This window comes from Acomys russatus, chromosome 3, assembly GCF_903995435.1.
Source record: "Acomys russatus chromosome 3, mAcoRus1.1, whole genome shotgun sequence".
Taxonomy (NCBI): Eukaryota; Metazoa; Chordata; class Mammalia; order Rodentia; family Muridae; genus Acomys; species Acomys russatus.
This window is the reverse complement of record NC_067139.1, coordinates 55,067,778-55,086,878: the sequence shown is the minus strand read 5'-3', so window position 1 is coordinate 55,086,878 and position 19,101 is coordinate 55,067,778. Positions and strand designations below refer to the sequence as shown.

The 19,101-nt window shown below is 40.0% G+C and overlaps 1 protein-coding gene across 25 annotated transcripts in view; it reads left to right on the top strand.

Annotated features, from left to right (window-relative positions):
- Positions 1 to 11,384, top strand: part of Slmap (sarcolemma associated protein) — a 121,168-nt gene extending 109,784 nt beyond the window's left edge. For 14 of the 25 annotated variants that reach the window (XM_051140538.1, XM_051140475.1, XM_051140513.1 and 11 more), the window contains 6 exons: positions 236 to 556; positions 1,262 to 1,379; positions 3,322 to 3,493; positions 7,663 to 7,797; positions 9,613 to 9,702; positions 10,923 to 11,384. In XM_051140538.1, the coding sequence (XP_050996495.1) occupies positions 236 to 556; positions 1,262 to 1,379; positions 3,322 to 3,493; positions 7,663 to 7,797; positions 9,613 to 9,696 (830 nt within the window). In that variant the 3' untranslated portion in view covers positions 9,697 to 9,702; positions 10,923 to 11,384. The remainder of the gene's footprint in view (positions 1 to 235; positions 557 to 1,261; positions 1,380 to 3,321; positions 3,494 to 7,662; positions 7,798 to 9,612; positions 9,703 to 10,922) is intronic. The other 11 variants (XM_051140530.1, XM_051140466.1, XM_051140504.1 and 8 more) reach the window with 1 other exon arrangement.
- The last annotated feature ends 7,717 nt before the right edge of the window (positions 11,385 to 19,101 follow it).

Sequence of the window (19,101 nt, the reverse complement as noted above, 5' to 3'; positions counted from 1 at the left end):
GGAGAATAAATACTAAAATACATCTCTGTGAGGAAGGTAAAGTTTATTTTAGCTTTTTGGTTTCCTCTCTTATGTATCTTGGCATTTTCTGTATCAAACATGAATTGCTTGTGCAGTTTAATCAAAAGAGATATCTGTGACAAATAGGCTGAACAGTAGCTGTGGCCTGTAATGTGTTCTTAATTTCTGTGGACTTAAGAAAAAGATAGATAGATAAATAAATACACTTTTATAGTCCAGTTGCAGAGGTTACATGTGGATATGGAGAATCTCCAAGAGGAAAAAGACACTGAAATCTCCAGCACGAGAGATAAATTACTTAGTGCTCAAGATGAGATTTTGCTCCTACATCAAGCAGCAGCAAAGGCTGCTTCTGAGCGGGACACTGACTTTGCTTCTTTGCAAGAAGAGCTTAAGAAGGTGAGAGTGGAGCTTGAGAGCTGGAGGAAAGCAGCATCTGAATATGAGAAAGAGATCACAAGTCTGCAAAGCAGTTTCCAGCTTAGATGTCAGCAGTGTGAAGACCAGCAAAGAGAGGAGGCCACTAGGTTGCAAGGTGAGTGAGTGCTGAGGAGTAGCCGGGGGTGGCCCTTTGTCTCACTGTGTTGTCTCAGCCCACACCTGCCAGCTCTTAACTAACATGATAGAAGGTAACTGTATAAACCAGAGCTTCTATACAAGAGCTGTAGATAAATCCTGCAGCCCTACTGGTTCTGTAATAAGTTTCATTTTAGAAGCATACACTGTTAATTCTATCTAATGCTATTGAAGGATGTGTCATAACCATAGTGCTTACTAATAATCCTAGCACCTACGAGGTAGTGACCAGAGGATTATGAGTTTAAAACCTTTATGGATTATATCCTGAGAGTCGGCTTCAAAACAAGCAAACATGAACATTATTGTCTTAAAACAATGAAACGATGAAGCATAGTAGGATACACTGTAATGCCAGTGCTCAGGAGGTAGAGGCAGGTGGTTCTCTGTAAGTTTAATGTTAGTCTGCTTCACATAGAACCTTCCCAGCCAGCCTGGGCTACAAACAAATAAAAACAGTGAAGTAGGAAAAGAAACGCTCTGAAATTTTAAGGCGATAGATCGTCTCTGAGCTACAAAAGCAAAGTGATAGGAATCAAAGACTGTTTTCTAAAAACCCATGTGCTTCTAAGGGAAAAAGTACATTCTGTGAGGTGATACTCTGTCTCTATTGAATATGGTGTATTTTAATTTCTATATTAACAAATGTTTGTGACTATTTTAGGTGAACTAGAGAAGTTGAAAAGGGAATGGAACGCCTTGGAGACTGAATGCCACTCTCTAAGAAAAGAAAACGTTCTATTGTCATCAGAACTGCAGCGGCAAGAAAAAGAATTGCACAAGTATGTGAGAATTTCCCTTTCAACCTAAATATTTGTCTTTGATTTTTATATAAATTTTGATACTTAAATATCATTTTGGAGCAAAATGTTCAGCCAAACTAGTTGGCATGTTAAACATATTGGCCTAATACTACCAGACTCATCCCTAAGAATTTGCCCATTGTATAATCAGAGTGGGAAATATGCTCTGTAGTTCTTTATTTATAGTATTGAATATGATTAAGTTCCAAATGAAAGACAGAACACTCATTTTGAAACTCTTATATTTAAAAAATATTTTATGTGTTATGCGTGTTTCGTTGCCTGTGTACGTGTATACCATGTGCATGTATTGCCTGTAGAAGCCAGAAGAGGGCAGCATATCCCTTGGAACTGGAGTTACAAATGGTTATAGGCTGCCATGTGGATGCAGAGAATCAAACACATCCTCTGAAGAGCAACTAATGCTCTTAACTGTTGAACCATCTTTCCAGCTCTAAAAATCTTTGTGGGAACTGTTTTTTCCCTAAGCTAGATAAGTTTTTTTTTTTTTTTTTTTTCTGTTATCAAAGAATTGAACACTGGATATTGAACCCAGAGTCTTGGTCATGTTAGCTACACACGCTACCACTGAGGAATATCCCCAGATGCATATCACATTACTTGCCTCATACATAAATTATTTCTACTAGAAAATTATAAAAATAATCATGTAATTAAAACTGGAGAATAGCTTCATGTATTGTCTTAATTAGGGTTTCTTATTGTGGTAATAAAACACCGAGACAAAGCAACTTGGCTAGGAGTTTATTATATCTTACAACTCTTGGGCCGTAGACTATTGTTGAAGGTAGTCAGAGTAGGAACCTAGAAGAGGCCATGAAGGGGTGCCTTTTACTGGCTTACTCATGGCTTACTTTCTTTTACAACTCAGGACTACTTGCCCAGGGTTGCACCACTCACAGTGGACTGGGGCCTCCCACATCAATCATTAATGAAGAAAACACCCCACAAGCTTACTTACCAGCTAGTCAGCAAAAGGTCATTTTCTCAACTGAGATTCTTTCTTCCCAGATAATTGTAGAATGTGTGCAGTTGACATAGAACTAGCCAGCACAGAAGGGGACACTGAGGCACCCCTTGCTGTTTGTAGCATAGCTTATGGGCACACCTCAGGGCTCAGGAAATGCTTATTCAGAGAATAAGGCTTAGCAGTTACACAGTTTGCTCCATACCCCACAGTTCATTTGTCGTCTAGTTCCTTGCTATGGTCTTTCCCCCCATGTGACGGTGCTTCTCATTCTCGCAGCTTTGTCTTTGCCTACATTAGCAGTAACTCCTATGCTTTGCTTCAGGGTTCTGACCCCTGTTCTCTTTTCAAGTACTTAATCTAATAACATAGTTGAAACATGCATTTCTATGTATTTATGATACAATTAGTACAGATAATTTGGTATACTAAAGTATACAACATGGGGTGCATATCTTTAATCTCAGCATTTGGAAGGCAAAGGCAGGTAGATCTCTGTGAGTGTAAGACCAGCCTGGTCTGCAGAGCGATTTCCAGGCCAACCAAAGCTACATATTCTATCTCAGAACAAGAAGATAATAAAAGCAAAGAAAGCACCCAAAATATAGTCATTTTCTTCTATTTATAAAATTTCTACTTTTATGTGAGCCACCATGTGGTTGCTGGGAATTGAACCTGGGCCCTCTGGAAGATAAGCCAGTGCTGTTAACTGCTGAGCGATCTCTCCAGCCTAAATGTATTTGAAAGGATATGGCTTTAAACTTAAAGGAATTTTTCGTGTCATAATGCCTTTTCCTTACTGAAGTATCTTGCTTTATTTATACCTTTTGTTTTCTGTTGTGAAATTCCCTCTCACCTGGTGAGACGGTGAGGACTCTGGACGTCCTCTTTGCCCAGTGTCTGCTGTGATGACTGTCAGTGCTTATGTTGCAGTTCTCAGAAGCAGAGTTTGGAGCTCACGAGTGACCTCAGCATCCTTCAGATGACTAGGAAAGAGCTTGAGAACCAAGTGGGATCCTTGAAAGAACAACATCTTCGGGATTCAGCAGACTTAAAGACTCTTCTCAGTAAGGCTGAAAGCCAAGCAAAGGATGTACAGAAAGAGGTAAAGCGAAAAGACATTCTGAGCCCAGTTATGGTTGGACTTAAAGCCAAAGGCAATTCAGATATCCATGCTACTTAGAATAAAGAAAAGCAGAAACCATATCACCTGTCAGCTGACACTTGGAACACTCTAGCCTGCTCATTGCTAGGTGTGCGTCATGGTCCATATCAAGAGAATTTATCAAGTGCTTCTTTTCAAACATACAGATATAAGATCTAGTTTTTAATTTTCCTCTGACATGAGAGACCCTTCGTAGAAGACGCTTGGTCTATTGTTTAGCTATGAAAAAGAGTGTCATGTCTAACCAACTGTTCTTTCAGAAGGCAAACTAGGACAACACTAGTACTAAGCTATATGCTCCTGGAAAGGTGACTAAAAAGTCATTTACCCTGATGTGGTGGCTCATGCTTGTCATCCCAGCACCTGGAAGGCTGAGGCAGGAGGAGTGAATTCAAGGCTAGGTTGGGTTGGGTTACATAATGAATCCTAGCTCAAAACACCAAATTAAAACATACATACCGAAGGGCATGGTGATGCACACCTACAATCCTAGCACTTGGGAGGCAGAGCAAGAAAATGAGGAGTTCAAGGTCAGCCTCAGCAACACAGTGAGTTTGAGGTCAGCTTAGACTACACGAGATCCTGTGTCTGAAAACAGAGAAGAAAAAAATACTTAAAATTCACTGATACACAAAAGAACATGCCTGTTCTATGGTACTGTATTTTCCTCTCTGCTTTCTTTTTTGTCTTTACAAATATACACTTAAATTTTCGTGTGCTTTTGCTTGTACATTGATTTTATTAGCTTTTTTGAATAATGGTTTAAGGATGGTGAGAGATTGACCCTGGAAGGGACTCACCCAAGGTCTTTCTGAACAGGATAGGTACATTTCCTTAAAGCTGACAACAGGGCAGTGCAGGTTGTGTTGGCTCCTACTGCCCTTCCTGCACTGATTCCTGCCGGCTCAGGGTGCAGGTTAGTAAGGCCGTCTGCTCCTCAGGAAGCATCAGCTGTAGACTTGCCAACAGGCCAGATGCTTCCTAGGTTAGAAGGAAGTGGAAGACAGCAATTTGTCTTTAGAAATGAATTTTCTGAAAGTTGATTTTAGAAAATTTGATTAATGCAAGTTTCTCTTTGCACTTTGCCTTGAGTGTCCTGCGTTTGGAAATGATTATTGTTCTTCTGTCTTTGTGCTTGTTTCTAAAAACTGCAACAGTTTTTATATTTGTGTAGATACATTGATTTTGAAATGTTCTGCTTTACCTGCTTAAGGATGTGTATTTTAGGAAAATCCTTATTTGGGTGAATCACAAAATTTGTGCCAAAGTAAATACCCCAATATCTAATACTGTACACACTTTGTGCCCTTCCAGTCCATGTGCCATACATAATTCTTTTAGTATTCGGGAAGAGTTTGTGGTTGGAAGATGATTCTGTCCTATGTTATTATGGATACGTTAGCCATTTTGTTGCATTATTTGTTTGTCTGCTTTCAGTCACTGAATAATCAGTGCCAAATGCTTTGACTGTTTTCACAAATGGCAGTGGCATGTTGTCACAGCATCTAAACTGTCGCTGGTCTTTGGATTGCATTAAATGCAGCATTATTTAAAAATATGTCTGAGCTTGTCAGTATGCTTCTTTCCTATTTTCTTGTCCACTGTTTTCCCTTGTGAAATAATGTATGGTCATCATATTTCTTTGTAATGTGAAATTGCTCTGTTTGTCCTTCTGTCAATGCATTGGATATTAGTCTGTAAGTAAAATAGTTTCAATAACGTTTTTATCTCTGTGTAATCCACTGCAAATACATTATTACATTTTAGTAATGTATATTTACTTCTTTCAACATTTCCCTTTGCTCTCCTTTCTCTCATGGAATCATGCTTAATGTGCTCAAAATCCTGATTATGTGTCCTTAGTACTGTAACAGGTCAAACTATCACAAGGTGAGCAACCCTAGATATGATTATTTTTATGAAGAAGAGGCAAAGGTGTTGGTAATATTATGCAGCATTTCTCTATTAAGAGTGAACTCACCAGTCACTTCAAAGTTAAAAAGCAAGAGGGAACAGACGTGATACCCAAGCGAGATATAAAGCTAAGGCCTCAGAGGGTGACCTTTGTTCTGCTGGTTAAAGCTTCATCTGTGGTAATTTTTATACAAATAACTCCAAAGAAAAAGTATGAAAAAGAATTTTTAATGCTCAACAGTAAGAGAAGATAATTGCATATCACCTTTATATCTAATTTTGTAAAGCTTTTATGTATTTTAATTTCACGAGAACATTTATAATCCAAGAGTTCAACCAGTTTGTGGCATACACTTGCAATCTCCACACTTAGGAATCCGAGAAAGATAGGTCTTGAGTTGGTGCCATGTAGGCTACATAGATCCTGTCTCAAAGAAACCAACTAACCAGAGAATACATAAAACAGTGAACATCTGAGTCTACCCTGAAAAGACTGACGTAGAATTGGTGTTTGGCTTCCCTGTCTTCCTGTAGGGCCAGAGTCCTCCCTAGGCATTCCTGTGCTGGAGCTACACAGCAGCATCCCGTGATGATTTAATGTTCTGATGTAGAGGGCAGTCTGGATGTAAAAATGGTGGAAAAGGGAGGGAGAGGAAAAGTTTGATCAACAAAGCACTTTTGACTTATCCTTTATTAGTGCTGTTAAGAAGTTCCGTGACTACTGAGAACTGATTGTGTACTAAAGTGCAAAACTAGTCTAGTATCACTGTCTTTTTCTCGGCAGCTTCCCAGTAGCCTTCTGCCCTCTGGGAGCAGTTCATAGACCCTCACACCAACTGGGAAAACCCATGGATTTTAGTCTTTAGTTCATTTTCTGGCGAACTGCCCAGGACTGTTCTGGGAATGTTCTTAGGTAACAAAATGTTTCTTTCAAATCTTTCTTCTCCTTCCTGGTAACCTCTATGCTGACCCTGACCTCTTCCCTATCTGCTTCCGCCTTAATGTTATTTGCATATTTTCATCTTTCTTAATATTTGTCTTTATTGAGTATTGATGAGGTCCTCTCCACTTCAAGGTGTTTTTATTTCAAGAGCACTATTATAAAGGCATCCTTTATTAAGTTTAAGATGTAGGTAGAGAAGACTAGAAACCTTCCATTCTCCTAAGCCATGTTGAGAGAAGAGGAGGAGCCTTTCTGACAGACTACACTCATGGTATATTTGTTTTCTATTCAGTCCTTGTCTTCCTGTCTACCTTCTCAAACACTCAGAGATGGCAGAGTGGGGCAGCAGAAGTGGAGACACGCTCAACAACAGAACAGTGTCCCTCTGGGTGCCTAGGCTTCAATAAGTTGTAGTACTTAGAAATGGAACCAGTCTAGGATTTCAGCTTCTTGGAAACATTGAGAGATCAAACCATACTTTGTATCACATTGGTTTGACCTGCGCTCAAGGGATAATTTGTATGAAATTCATGCATTATTTATATCTATATATTACACACACACACACACACACACACACAGACACACACACACACACACTTTTCAAGAGTAGAAAATGGCTTGTTCCTTTATGGAAACTTCCCTATTACAAACAGATTTTAAAAAGTCTTTTCAAATGGTGCTGATAGGTTTTAAGTATCAAATCCCCAACTCTTGGTAGGGAATAAGTCAGATGCATTTCTCTGCCCGTTTTACTTAGAAAACTCACTGGTAGTTTACTGGTGATATCCACTAGTACTGAGTAATGGAAGACCCACTGAAAGTTAATGCTCTTTATTTCAAGTGTAAATAGCTTTTCTAAAAAGACTTATTTTTAATTACCAAGAAATACACATAGACCTAACACTGCCATTTAGTTAGGCTATAGGGTGTGTCTCTACCTGGTTTTCTTTTGCTCAGAGGAAAAGTTTTCCTTCTTGTCACTTGATGGAAGAGCAACCCTTTATGTTATAAATAGATGGCGGCAGCATGGTATGTTCTGTTCCTTGACTTTAACACCAGGTCAAGAGTGTCGTTACATAGGATTAAGTCAACTTTAAAGGTTTCTTACTGTGAGTGCCTGGGACTCTTATCTTTGATGATACAGATAGACTTGACTTTGGTGTTAAAGTTATCAAACAGGACCCAGTAGAACAATAGCTTCATACCCGTTTTAAGTCAAGTCTGCACACTCTTTTTTCTTTGCCTTTAGTATGAAAAGACACAGACTGTACTCTCAGAACTGAAGTTGAAGTTTGAAATGACTGAGCGGGAAAAGCAGTCAATCACAGATGAGCTCAAACAGTGTAAAGACAACCTGAAGCTCCTGCGAGAGAAAGGAAATAATGTAAGTGTTTTCCTACTCGGCTTGGCTTCCTTTGACAGAAGAATGTCAGAGGTTTGAGAATGTCTTTCAGAATACTTCATTATGATGTGGGATACTAACAATCTGGGTACCAGAAAAGTAAGCTTTTCATTATGAGTATCTGTGACAGAACCACTGTGCTGTGGGATTTCTTCCTTTCTTTTTAAGTAAGGATTTGCCCCTTTAATGTACACGCATAGAAAAGCTTGAAGCTTGCCTGGTGGAAAACAACTATCAGTAAAACAACAACAACTTAGAGGAACTATCTGGTTTGCACAGATGAGTCTAACGTTCTGTCAATAAGTCATCATCTGGCTTTTTTTTTTTTTCTTTCCTGCTGGGAAATGAAGCCTGTGCCATAGGGGGCCATTTAGGAGACATGGTGCATGCTGCTCCTTAGCATTTGGTTGTCTCAGAAGAGCTTTGGTATGCTTTATGTTTTTATAGGAGTAATGTACATTCTCAAAAACTTTCTGTTTATTTGTGCTTGAGAGGGGGGGGAGGGAGGGAGGGAAGAGAGAGAGGAGGTGTCTCAGGCACAGAGATGGGAAAAACATTTGGCTGTAAATTTAATTTGATAACACTTGTTTCCCACTTGTTAGAAGAAAAGGTCGTTAAGGCAATGTTATACTAAATAAATGTTGTGTTGTTTGTTTTGATGACCATTTGTGGGCCCTAACTGATGGATGTTGAGTGTGGTTGGTCGTGCTCTGAGACTTACTCCAAGCGCTGTCACAGCGTGGACACTGCAGTGGATGTGAGCCGCACGCTTCCTGTGGCTGCTTAACTTGCAGCACAAGCACAGACAAGTGATGCTGCATGGCCACCCAGCTATGCAGTTTACACAGAATGCTTATGACTTGTGTCCAGCTGCCCTTGGCTCAGTAAAGTCATAGGTTTTAGACAACGCAGGATTGCAGCTTAGGCAGTCTTTTAGAAGTTGAAAGGTTGAAGGCTTTATGCTAATCAAAAGTAGATTGCAGTCTAAAATCAGATAATAATGGTTTGATATCTTTTGTGTTAATTCATATCTGAGTATAGATTTTAAGCCCACTTCCTGTTAAATCAACCTACAAAGACATCTTGTATGATCAGAATGACCCTCCCTGTTCTGTTACTACTTAGAGTTGTATAAAACTATTTACCTTCAAAATGAATCTCCCTTTTTTGCCATATAGGCTTATATTTAATTCCCTTCCCGTTTAAAATAAGACCAGATATGTTTAGAATAAAGGAGAGTCATGAGCTTTGACTGCCTGTTTATCCTACATTGTGCCATGTCTCTTGCCTCATCAAGTTCACATTATCACAGAAGATGTATTTTTAAGCTTTAAAGCAATACAGTCTCAAAAGTGAAAGAATTTTGGTTAGAAGGAAAATTGGTTTTGATAGAAGAACAAGATACAACCTGTCTTGTTATATTTCATAGAAACATGTTTATCAACTAGTGGACTTCAGATGTGAAACAAAAAAATAATATATTATCAAACAGAGCATCATTTGATAAACTGTCATCATTGCTCTGTCCAGACTTGTTTGGTTTCATTAGGATATTTGGTGACAAGCACATTGACTATTGCCTCCAACTGTTCTTTTAAAGTAGTAGTTTTTTAGTATACATATCATATAGGTCACCATTCTGAATTGTGTTAGATGTCTTTAAACTGTTCGAATTGGTGCAAAACTTCTATTACCTCAGCCTTCCTTTCCTTCTCCAACCACCCTCTGGGGTCTAAATCATCTTATCAAATTTTTTTCATAGCATAAAATGATTTTAATATCCCTTCCCTTCTTTAGCCCTCCATATTACAACCTGTCCCAGCCGTATTCATCGGCCTATTCCTGGCTTTCCTGTTTTGGTGTTTCGGTCCATTGTGGTAGAGAAAGGTACAAGCACTACTGTTAAGTCCTTGTCTGTTTGTCCCTGTCACCTGTTTGTGCCATATTTGTAATAGAGTGCATGGCAAAACCATACAGGTATTTGTTACATGAAGCAAACCCTTCATTTAGAATGCTGTGTTTTTGTGTCACACTAATGAGCAATCAACTAGTCACATAACATTATGTCTTGTTTCTTTTGTAGTAATGCTAACCATAAATTAACCTCAAGCTAACCTGTTGTTACTATGCTGCCTTTAACTGCGTTTTTACCTCTAGCAAACTGGAGTAAGCAGTGAATTTCTACAACATCCCCACTCACGCCCCAGTCATGTGTTCAATAAGATTGGAATGAGAAATGAAGAGTTTGCATCTTTGAAGTTTTCAGCTAGCTGTGTTACTCTTTTCTTTCCTTCCATGGTGTAGAGTTTTGCATTTTTTTGTTTTTTCCCTTTAATCCTTTGTCTGCTTTTTGTGAGGATGAAATAAAATGAGATTAGTGTAATGAACTCTTGGCTCACAATTTCAACATCAGTGAGAATTTACTTGGGAAAATATAAGTAAGCTTTTAACAAGTCTTTCTGAGCTCTGATCTGCAAATCAGAGTGTTTGTCAAGAATACTTTTAGAGTACCGGTAAGAATAAAGGTAGCAATCAAAGTAAGTGGATATTATGAACCCTCTGAAGGCTGACTGGGAAGTCCATCTGCTCGTTGCCTTTAACTGGTAATAGAGCATGCTCATCAGAGGAATCACACGGGTCTTAGTGCCCTTCTCTTGAACCTCATCTGATTTGCATCTTCTTTGGTTTCAAGTTATAAGATCAAGCCTGGACCATTTTCTTTCTGTCCCATCTTGGAACTCTGATTTCATCGAAACAAACTTTTCAGCAGAAGTGTACTGTAGGCATCAGTTCTACTGCAGTTTGTAGATAGCACAATAAATGCAACAGGCACAGCCCAGAAATACATTTAGAAGTAACGACTAAGTTTCAACTATAAAGTTGAAAGCTGCCCAGGACTTTCCTGGGTGTTCAGGCTTCCACATAATGGCCCTGTTAGTGTGGTTCTCCCTTATTTTCCTTTCTTTCTATACTTACCTTTACAATGCAAATGCAAGAGTTTTCCAGTGGCCTTTTAAGTATGTGGGGCTCAGTTCACCAGAGGGGTAAATATGTATGAAAAAAAGAGGGGAGAATGTGATACTGACTCTTGGTTTCTTTCCACACAGAAACCCTGGCCCTGGATGCCCATGTTGGCGGCCCTGGTTGCGGTGACAGCAATTGTGCTGTATGTGCCAGGTCTGGCCAGAGCTTCTCCATGACAGTGTGTCTTGAGTCTGTACACCGTCCTCCCTCTAGAAGCTGGCACCACACTCATGCTGGGGACAAGCAGAACCATTTTCTTCCTTTTTACCTCTTAAAACAGCAAAGTGCAAGAATACAGCTGTAGGGTCATTGCTTTAACTTATATAAAATATATCTGTCTATAGAGAGGTTATAAAGTTGTGAATTTATTCGGTTTTACATGTAATTTTTAAATTAGTATGTTGAGATTCTGAATTATTATGGTGGCCTAAAGTAGGCTTCTTAGTGCACCAAATTATTTATACCATAAATTTATAGATATTTTACTCTGAATTCTGATGGCCACATAATTCATTTTTCTGATTCGATAATTACTCAAATCAAACAACTAATACATACATGGGAAGAGAGGCCCTGTGTGCTCAGTGCCTATCAGTTTGAATATATACACACTCACATATATATATATTTTTTTTACATATTTACGCCATTTTTACTTGTTATAAAACCACTGAGCTATTGGGAACAAGACTTAGACAATTATTTGTGTGGATTTCTTTTTTTAAAGGAAAAATACATTTGGAAAATATTCTCTTACAATGATAATTTGGGGATACATACATGTTTGTTCAGCCTTAATGTGACTTGAAGATGTGAAGGACATCAGCTTTGAAAAACTTTCCATGAGAGTTTGTATTTTATTGAGCAAACTGAAATATTTCTGGGAGCAAAAACATAATTGCATAATTTCAGTGCAAACAACCAAACTGTTGAATGAATTGGAATGTAACTTACTAAACCTCATGTATTTAAGAAATGTTTTCTTTAAAAGCTAAGTTACCTTCTCATATACAGCAGTTTAGAAAGCATGATTTTTTTTTCTGTCATCTGTTCCTCCAAGCATGTTTAATTGAAGGAAGAATTATATCTGTTTAGATAAGCTTTTATTGACTTAATTTGGTTATGATGTGGAGCTAATTCACATTCAAGGTAAGCTGATGTTACCTACCTACCAACAGATTTCTTGGTTAGGTATACAATGGTTACACTCTTTTCATTGTTAATTGGGACAGCCTGTTAATTAGTTGCACCATTCCCAAGATTGTAGTGTTTCATGCACAGCGACACACCTAAGCACCGCTTGACGTTCTGCATTTAAGACACAGAGGTTGAAGTTTAGCTGTGGTTTGTGCAGCACCGTAGTGATGTCAATATCCTAAAGTATCACATAATTGAGTCTTCAGCCAGCGAAGACTGGGAGGGAATGTCAGTGAATTGGCTTGAATGTTCTATGAGAATATCCAGACCTAGCCAGATACTGAGATAGAAGTTTAGGATATAATTTGCCTTGTGATGTTTGGCAGTCATTGTTTTTATTTTAAAAGTTGTATTTAAAGCTACTTGGGATTGTTGTCAGGAGAATCACTAGATTTATGGAGGAATTAGCCACATATGACTTGTAGAAATACTGTCATATAGTTCATTTTACCATTCTCTGTTGCAGGAAGCCACTCCACCACAGAATGCTAATATGCCAGTGGTACACAGTACCTCTTGTATATAGTTATTGCAAATACTGTTCTGAAATGCATAACTTCAAAATTACCTTTTTTAAAGTAAATAATTGTTTGAAATCTATTTTGTAAAGATAAAACGTACAATAGAATTTCTGGAGTACAGATTAAACTATTTGCACTAACACACGTGATGTGCATGATTTAATAAAATAACTTTAATCTCCCTCTGCATGTTTGAGTTGTACATCATTGAAGTTCTTACTGTGTCTCTGCCCTTCAGCTGTCCTTAGCCTTCGCCTGAAGTGACTTGGTGTTAATCATAGGTTAGATGTTCATCAGGGTTTAAAACGAAATTCTCCGGGTTTGACTTAACTTGGTGTGACACTTTCTTCCTTTTAATATGGTTGTTGTTAAAATGTGACTTCACTTGCCAGACTAATGCCATTAAACACCAGGCCTAGTGTCAATATCTACTTTACTCAAATCAAATAAATGGGATTTTGTTGTTATTTCAGTTTTTCCTCAAGAATGTAAATAAGCCTGCTCATAAGCAGTGCCCCCAGTCTGTTTCAGTTTCTTTCCAGGTTAAATAGGGTAAGGTTGTTACAAGATATTTATATTCATTAAAATTTAAGCATAGCAATTAGAAATTGTGTGTGGACTTAAGGCCACCCTAGACCACAAAGTAAGACCTTGTCTCAAAACATTGACAATAACAAAATTAAAAGAACATGGTGCTTAATGTGATAGACAGCTATAATGGCTCTTATCTCTCTGGGTCTTACCATCTCTGTTTTCAGGAGCAAATCCTTTTATTTTCTCCGAGTTTCCATTTCATCCTCCAGAAACAATGTCTATATTTTTTGGTGGTGGTGTAAAAATTAAAAAGGCTAACACATAAAAGTACCATTCAAGTTATGTGTTCTTGGAATCCATTAATGAACATTTATTGCAAATAGTAAAGTTTTAGGTGAGACAATAAATCTTACTTTAAATGAATTGATAGAAACCCCGAGACAGCTCTGCTCCCTTTGCCCTGTTCTATTGTAGAGGGCTGTGCTTGGGTTAGAAGTGAGCTAATTGCTGTTTTGAAATTCGTTATTTCTAATTCCACGTTGGATCGCACTCTCTGTGAATGCAGAGAGACTTTGGATTAAAAAATAGTATACTTTTCTCTCTTAATCATCAGACTTGCCTCAGTTGGCCTCCTCCACTAGAGTTTTGGCTTTTCCCAGGGATTGTGATATGTCTGCTACCACAAGAATAGAGATCCACACATACACCAACTGAAGTAAAATGCAGGCTTGCTTCAGAATTATACCGAGAAATTTGTTTTGCAAACACGGTTATGTACACAAAATTTCAGTAAGAGGACAGTTAGTGTGGAAGTTTTGTAAGATAAACAATCAAAATGTCCAAGAGTAAGTCATTGGCTAAAACAGTTAATATTGCCACACTACAGATTATACACTGTGTATGAAAGATACGTGGGAAGAATATGCATGCTAGAGCAGGAAAAGAGCAAAACATCCAATAGATAAAATGTGTTGCAAATATTGAATTGTCCTAGTTCTACAGAGGGAAGCAGTGTAGACATACAGTAGTTGCCTTTGCATGGGTGTGTGGTTGGAGTGTGTGTGTGTGTGTGTGTGTGTGTGAGAGAGAGAGAGAGAAGGAATGAATTAATTCCCTTATCCTTTGTAATTTATGATTAATTTTTAGTAATATAATTGTCTTTGAGACAAGGCTTTTCTATTTAACTCAGGCTAGCCTAGAACTCACTCAGTAGCCCGAGTTACTTTTGGACTTGCAATCTTCCTGTCTCTGCCTTCCATGTTCGGGGGTTGCAGGCATGGCTTATGTGAATTTTTAGAGTTGCATTAATTTAGAAACAATGATTCTCAGTTGGTTCCTGTAATTTAATAAGTAACTTGGCGATATGCCTGTCTTTAGAGAGACTAGTGTTTATTTGTATTTGTGAATTCTGGGTGTCACTCAATAATCAGTGTCATGTTGGGCTATAATTCTTAGAGGATCAATAGTAATCTAGTTTCTCCTTTGCTTAGCAGGCAAGAGTTGAAGGACTTGGAATCAGAATAGTTAGAACTGAAAACCAAATAGTGGCAGTATAATTACCAGCACCCTATGGTTGCTTCTGATATGGTTGTAGAAGGAATATGATATTTAGATGGGCAAAGGAAAACAAGGTTTATCTGCTTTAACTGAAACATGTGCTTTATCTGCTTTTTAAAAGACACAAATGGGTCTACTCTGGGCTCTACTCGGCTTCCGTCCCCTCCTCTGTCTGGCTCTTACCTACCTGTGGGACTGTTCTGGTAGCCCGCCCTGTACACTTTGCTCTTTGCTGACAGAGGGTAAAAGGGACACAGTCAACCAATTGCCAGCTCTACACTTTAAATTCTCAGTCTTGGGAGATGTGTGCACAGGCACGGGCTGGACACATCGAATATGAGACATCTGAGATGGCTCCATCAGTCACCTGACTGAGCAGGCCAAGAGAAAATCCAGTGGTGCCAGATCAGATCTGTGGTCTCAGCACCAGAAAAGTGATCCCAGCATGCCAAAGAGATCTCCACCTCCTACCTGATGATTCTTCCCCATTGCCATCTCTCTGGAGGCCTGCAGAATGGGATACTAAAGACAGTACGCCTCTACCTGGGAGAAGATAGATGACCTGAAGTGAAAGACACTTTAATTTCAGTATGACCTCAACTCCTGGGATGAGGGGGTGCCTATCCAAGCTGGACCACAGCTTGAGAGATGTCCTCTTCGTGGCTCTACAGCTCGTGGGAGTCCTGCATGGGACCACTGACTGGTTCCCACCTGGGAGTTGTCCATATATGGCAATTCAGTTTGCTTGCACACAGCCATCAAAGAGAAGAATGGTAAGTTGGACATGTCTACCATAAAAACCAAGATGATGGTGACATGCTCAAAAGCCTGGTCTGTTGTGCTTCATCCTGTGCACACTGGTACCCTGGTATTGTTGAAGTGAAACTTTTCTACACAACTTATTTGTACATCTGTAATATGCAGAGGGCTGGATGGTAGAGGTCACCCCTATGGATGTCATTCTTACTGACAAGGATGTTGTTCTGGGGGTGGGGATCCTGGGAGCTGTGAACAAGGGTTTCCATAATCCCCACCATTCCTTCCCCTGCCCCTACACCATGAATACCCCTGGCATATCAGTCCCAGCACTTTGTTCATTCACTGCTTGACTGTGTTCTGGTGTATGACCACAGGAGAGCATGCAAGGCTCTTGGCCAGGATTAAAAGATGGATACCTCAAGAGTAGTTGATGTTAGGGCTTCTAGGTTCCTGTTTGAAATGCCAGCTAGACAGAGGTTTAATGGTTAACTACCAACAACACTACCAGCAAGCCAAAAGGGAAGCTTATAATCTATTTCAATATAGTATTATTTTCCCTGTGAACCTTTGGGTAAGGCATACTTTATTTGGGTTCAACCATCCCCCTCCCATATTTTTTTCCAAATATGTACATGAAAACATATACAATTTTGTGTATAATTTAAACAGTTATAAATATGGACATTCCAAACAAGAAGGCAGACATGGCAGAATTTAACATCTGATCATTTGCAGTAGTGAGTACATGGCTGATTCTCCTGTCGTCATCCATGCTTTTCTTTCTGTTTTAAATATTTATTTATTTATTCATATTACATCTCAATTGTTAGTCCATCCCTTGTATCCTCCCATTCCTCCCTTCCTCCCGCTTTCCTCCTACTCCCCTCCTCTATGTCTGTGGCTGAGGGGGACCTCCTCCCCCTGTATATGTTCATAGGGTATCAAGTCTCTTCTTGGTAGCCTGCTATCCTTCCTCTGAGTGCCACCAGGCGTCTCCACCATTGAAGGGAGCGTGGGGTCTGACTTTTATGCAAATTCTGGTGCCCCATTTTTGATCCATGCTTTTCTTGTGTTCCCATTGATCCATGCTGAGTAACAGCACAAGGCGGACCAGCACTTGTTATCTTCACGTTGCCTCTACCCTGCCCTTCCCTTCTAAATCTTTCAAACACAGTAATACCAACTTATGTGGCTGCTTTTCCTCCTCACACTGAAGTCCTTGTGGACAAAGGAGCCACACCTAGACCCTGACTAGTTGGGCCTCAGGCATCTCGTGACAGTATTCCTGGTGCTTGCAGCTAAGTGTGAAGGGATTTCTACTCAAGTACTTCTGTGCCATTAGCTAAGATAACCCTGAGTCTTACCCTCCCAGCCATTCCTCTGCCTGCTGTGATTCTGTTTCTGGGCAGGTCTGCCTGCCAAGAGCGGTGGACCCCCAGACTTGGTGTGGAGGTGTTGGCAAGGACATCGTTCCTAGACAACTGCTTGAGCAGTCAGATTGAGCAATCAGAGGACTTCTCCAGGGAGCAGCCTGAGAGGCTGGAAGGGATTGAGAGTTCAGAGGAGGCTATGAAACAGGGAGGATCTGCCTGTTTAGGGCTGTAACAGAAGGCCTTGCAAGATGGGACTGTGGCAGGTGGATAGGGCTGGCTTTATGTGGCTTAGAGCTAGCCTTGGAGGACCAGCAGGGCTTGCAGAGAATGCTGGAAATTCAAGTGGGAAAAATGATTGACGCAGAAGTGAGCTAGCCCTAAACAAGACATTTGTACCAGCCCTCTAAGGCTTGGGGAACACTGAAGAAGACAGCAGGAAGAATGCAAGAGCCAGGAGACCTGGAGAAAGGCTGTGAAATGCCATTCACGGTGGCAGTCATGAGCCGAGCCTGAACAAGACGCTCTGTCAACCATCAGCCATGAATAGGAGAGTTCCTGACTGGGCCCTGCTCCTTCTTTCTGAACTGTTGCCTACTGACACATTTGGGGAGAGGGGGAATTCATTTTCTACCATTTTTGTGCCCCCTACCGAGCCCACCAGGCTCCAGTGGATAGCCTCAAATGCATGTTCACACATACGGCTCTAGGTAAACTCAGTGACTCACAAAACAAGCAGATGTGGGGAAGGACCCGGAGGTGAAGGCCATTGGCAGGATGGAGGGATGATGATAATTGGAATGCATTACATACACGTATGAAATTGCCAAAGAAATTTAATAATAGAAATAGTCGACAACAAATGGGCTATCTAGGCAGGTGCCTAGAACACAAAGCAGATTCACACTCTCGGTTGTGTGTGTGAGATGTGAGTGGAAAGAGTTATGTCATGATGCTGCACTGCAGGAGATTTCTGGTTCTGTCACTCTGTCTTCCAGTCTCCTCAATTGCCACAGCAAGCCACATGTTGTCATCCTAGCACCTACGAGACTAAAGGGAGAGGATTTTGAGGTCAAGGCCATCTTGGACTGCATAGCAAGAATTTAAACAAACAAAAGCCAAAGCCACCTCTTTTGCAACTATTGTTATTACTCTTTTAGTCCACAGGGGTTCATAAGGACATTTTCCTGTATGTGTCCTACACTTTGAGCATACCCTCCCCCATCGCCCACTGTCCTTTCCCTTCGTGCATCTCTCCCACCCTGCAACTTTTATCTCTCAAGGCTGGCCTCAGATTTTCAGCAATCCTAACTCAGCCTCTTTAGTGCTGGGATAACTTTTTTTTTTTTTTTTTTTTTAACTCATCATGGATGCTGGTTTCTTGTCCTAATGTGGCATCTGAAGGATAGAGAGAAGGGGCATCTTAGAGATCTGAGGTAAATAGTCAAGACTTCACCGTGTTCCTTTCTTTTTTGCTCGACTCTGTCACAGGTAGAAACCCACATTCAAGAATTGTAGAGAGAAATGCCAAACAAAACAGATTGAAATGTCTATGTAAAATCCTCAATAAAATCTAAGTTATGAAAGAAAAAAATTGTGGGGACATTTCTTGAAGTTTATTTCTTGATGAAGGGTAAGCATTGTTCTGCCCTCAAAGCCAAACAGAATCTAGGGGAAGTGTCCTGAGTTAAAGCAGCTAGCCTAACCACAGACCTTGAAACACCTCTGTTTTCTGCAACAGAAGAACCTAGAAAAAAGTTACACAGTTGCCCAGCAGAGATGCCTTTCTGCTATCTCAGCCCGATGACTATGTAACTGTTACAGTAGAAGCATCCCCCTGACTGTCCCTGCATGTTGTCTTCCTGCCCACGTCATTGTGTCCTGATATCCCACAAGCTCCTGCCAGTCATCATGTGCCCAAGGACTCTGAAACCTAGGGGCTCCCGGAAGAGCCATAGGCAACTCCTCTTACAGATAGAATCCTTATTTGTTAATTAGTTAATTTTATTGATGTCTGCTAGACAGACCGGCAAATAAGAAATCATTATCTTTTATGAATATGAAATTGATAGTGCTTTGTCAGGCATAATGGTTCACATCCACAATCCCTTCATGAGAAGACAAAGCAGAAGGTTTTTGAGTTCAAGGTGAGCCATGGTTGTTGAGACCCTGTCCCAAAACAAAAACAAAAATGTTAGGCCTAGAGAGAAGATGGCCCAGTGGGTAAGAGCAAACCAGAGGACCTGTGTTTGATTCCCTGAGGTCAAAAGCTTTGGGAGAACAGAGTGAAGAGAGCTCTGGAAAGAGAAAATCTACAGATAGGC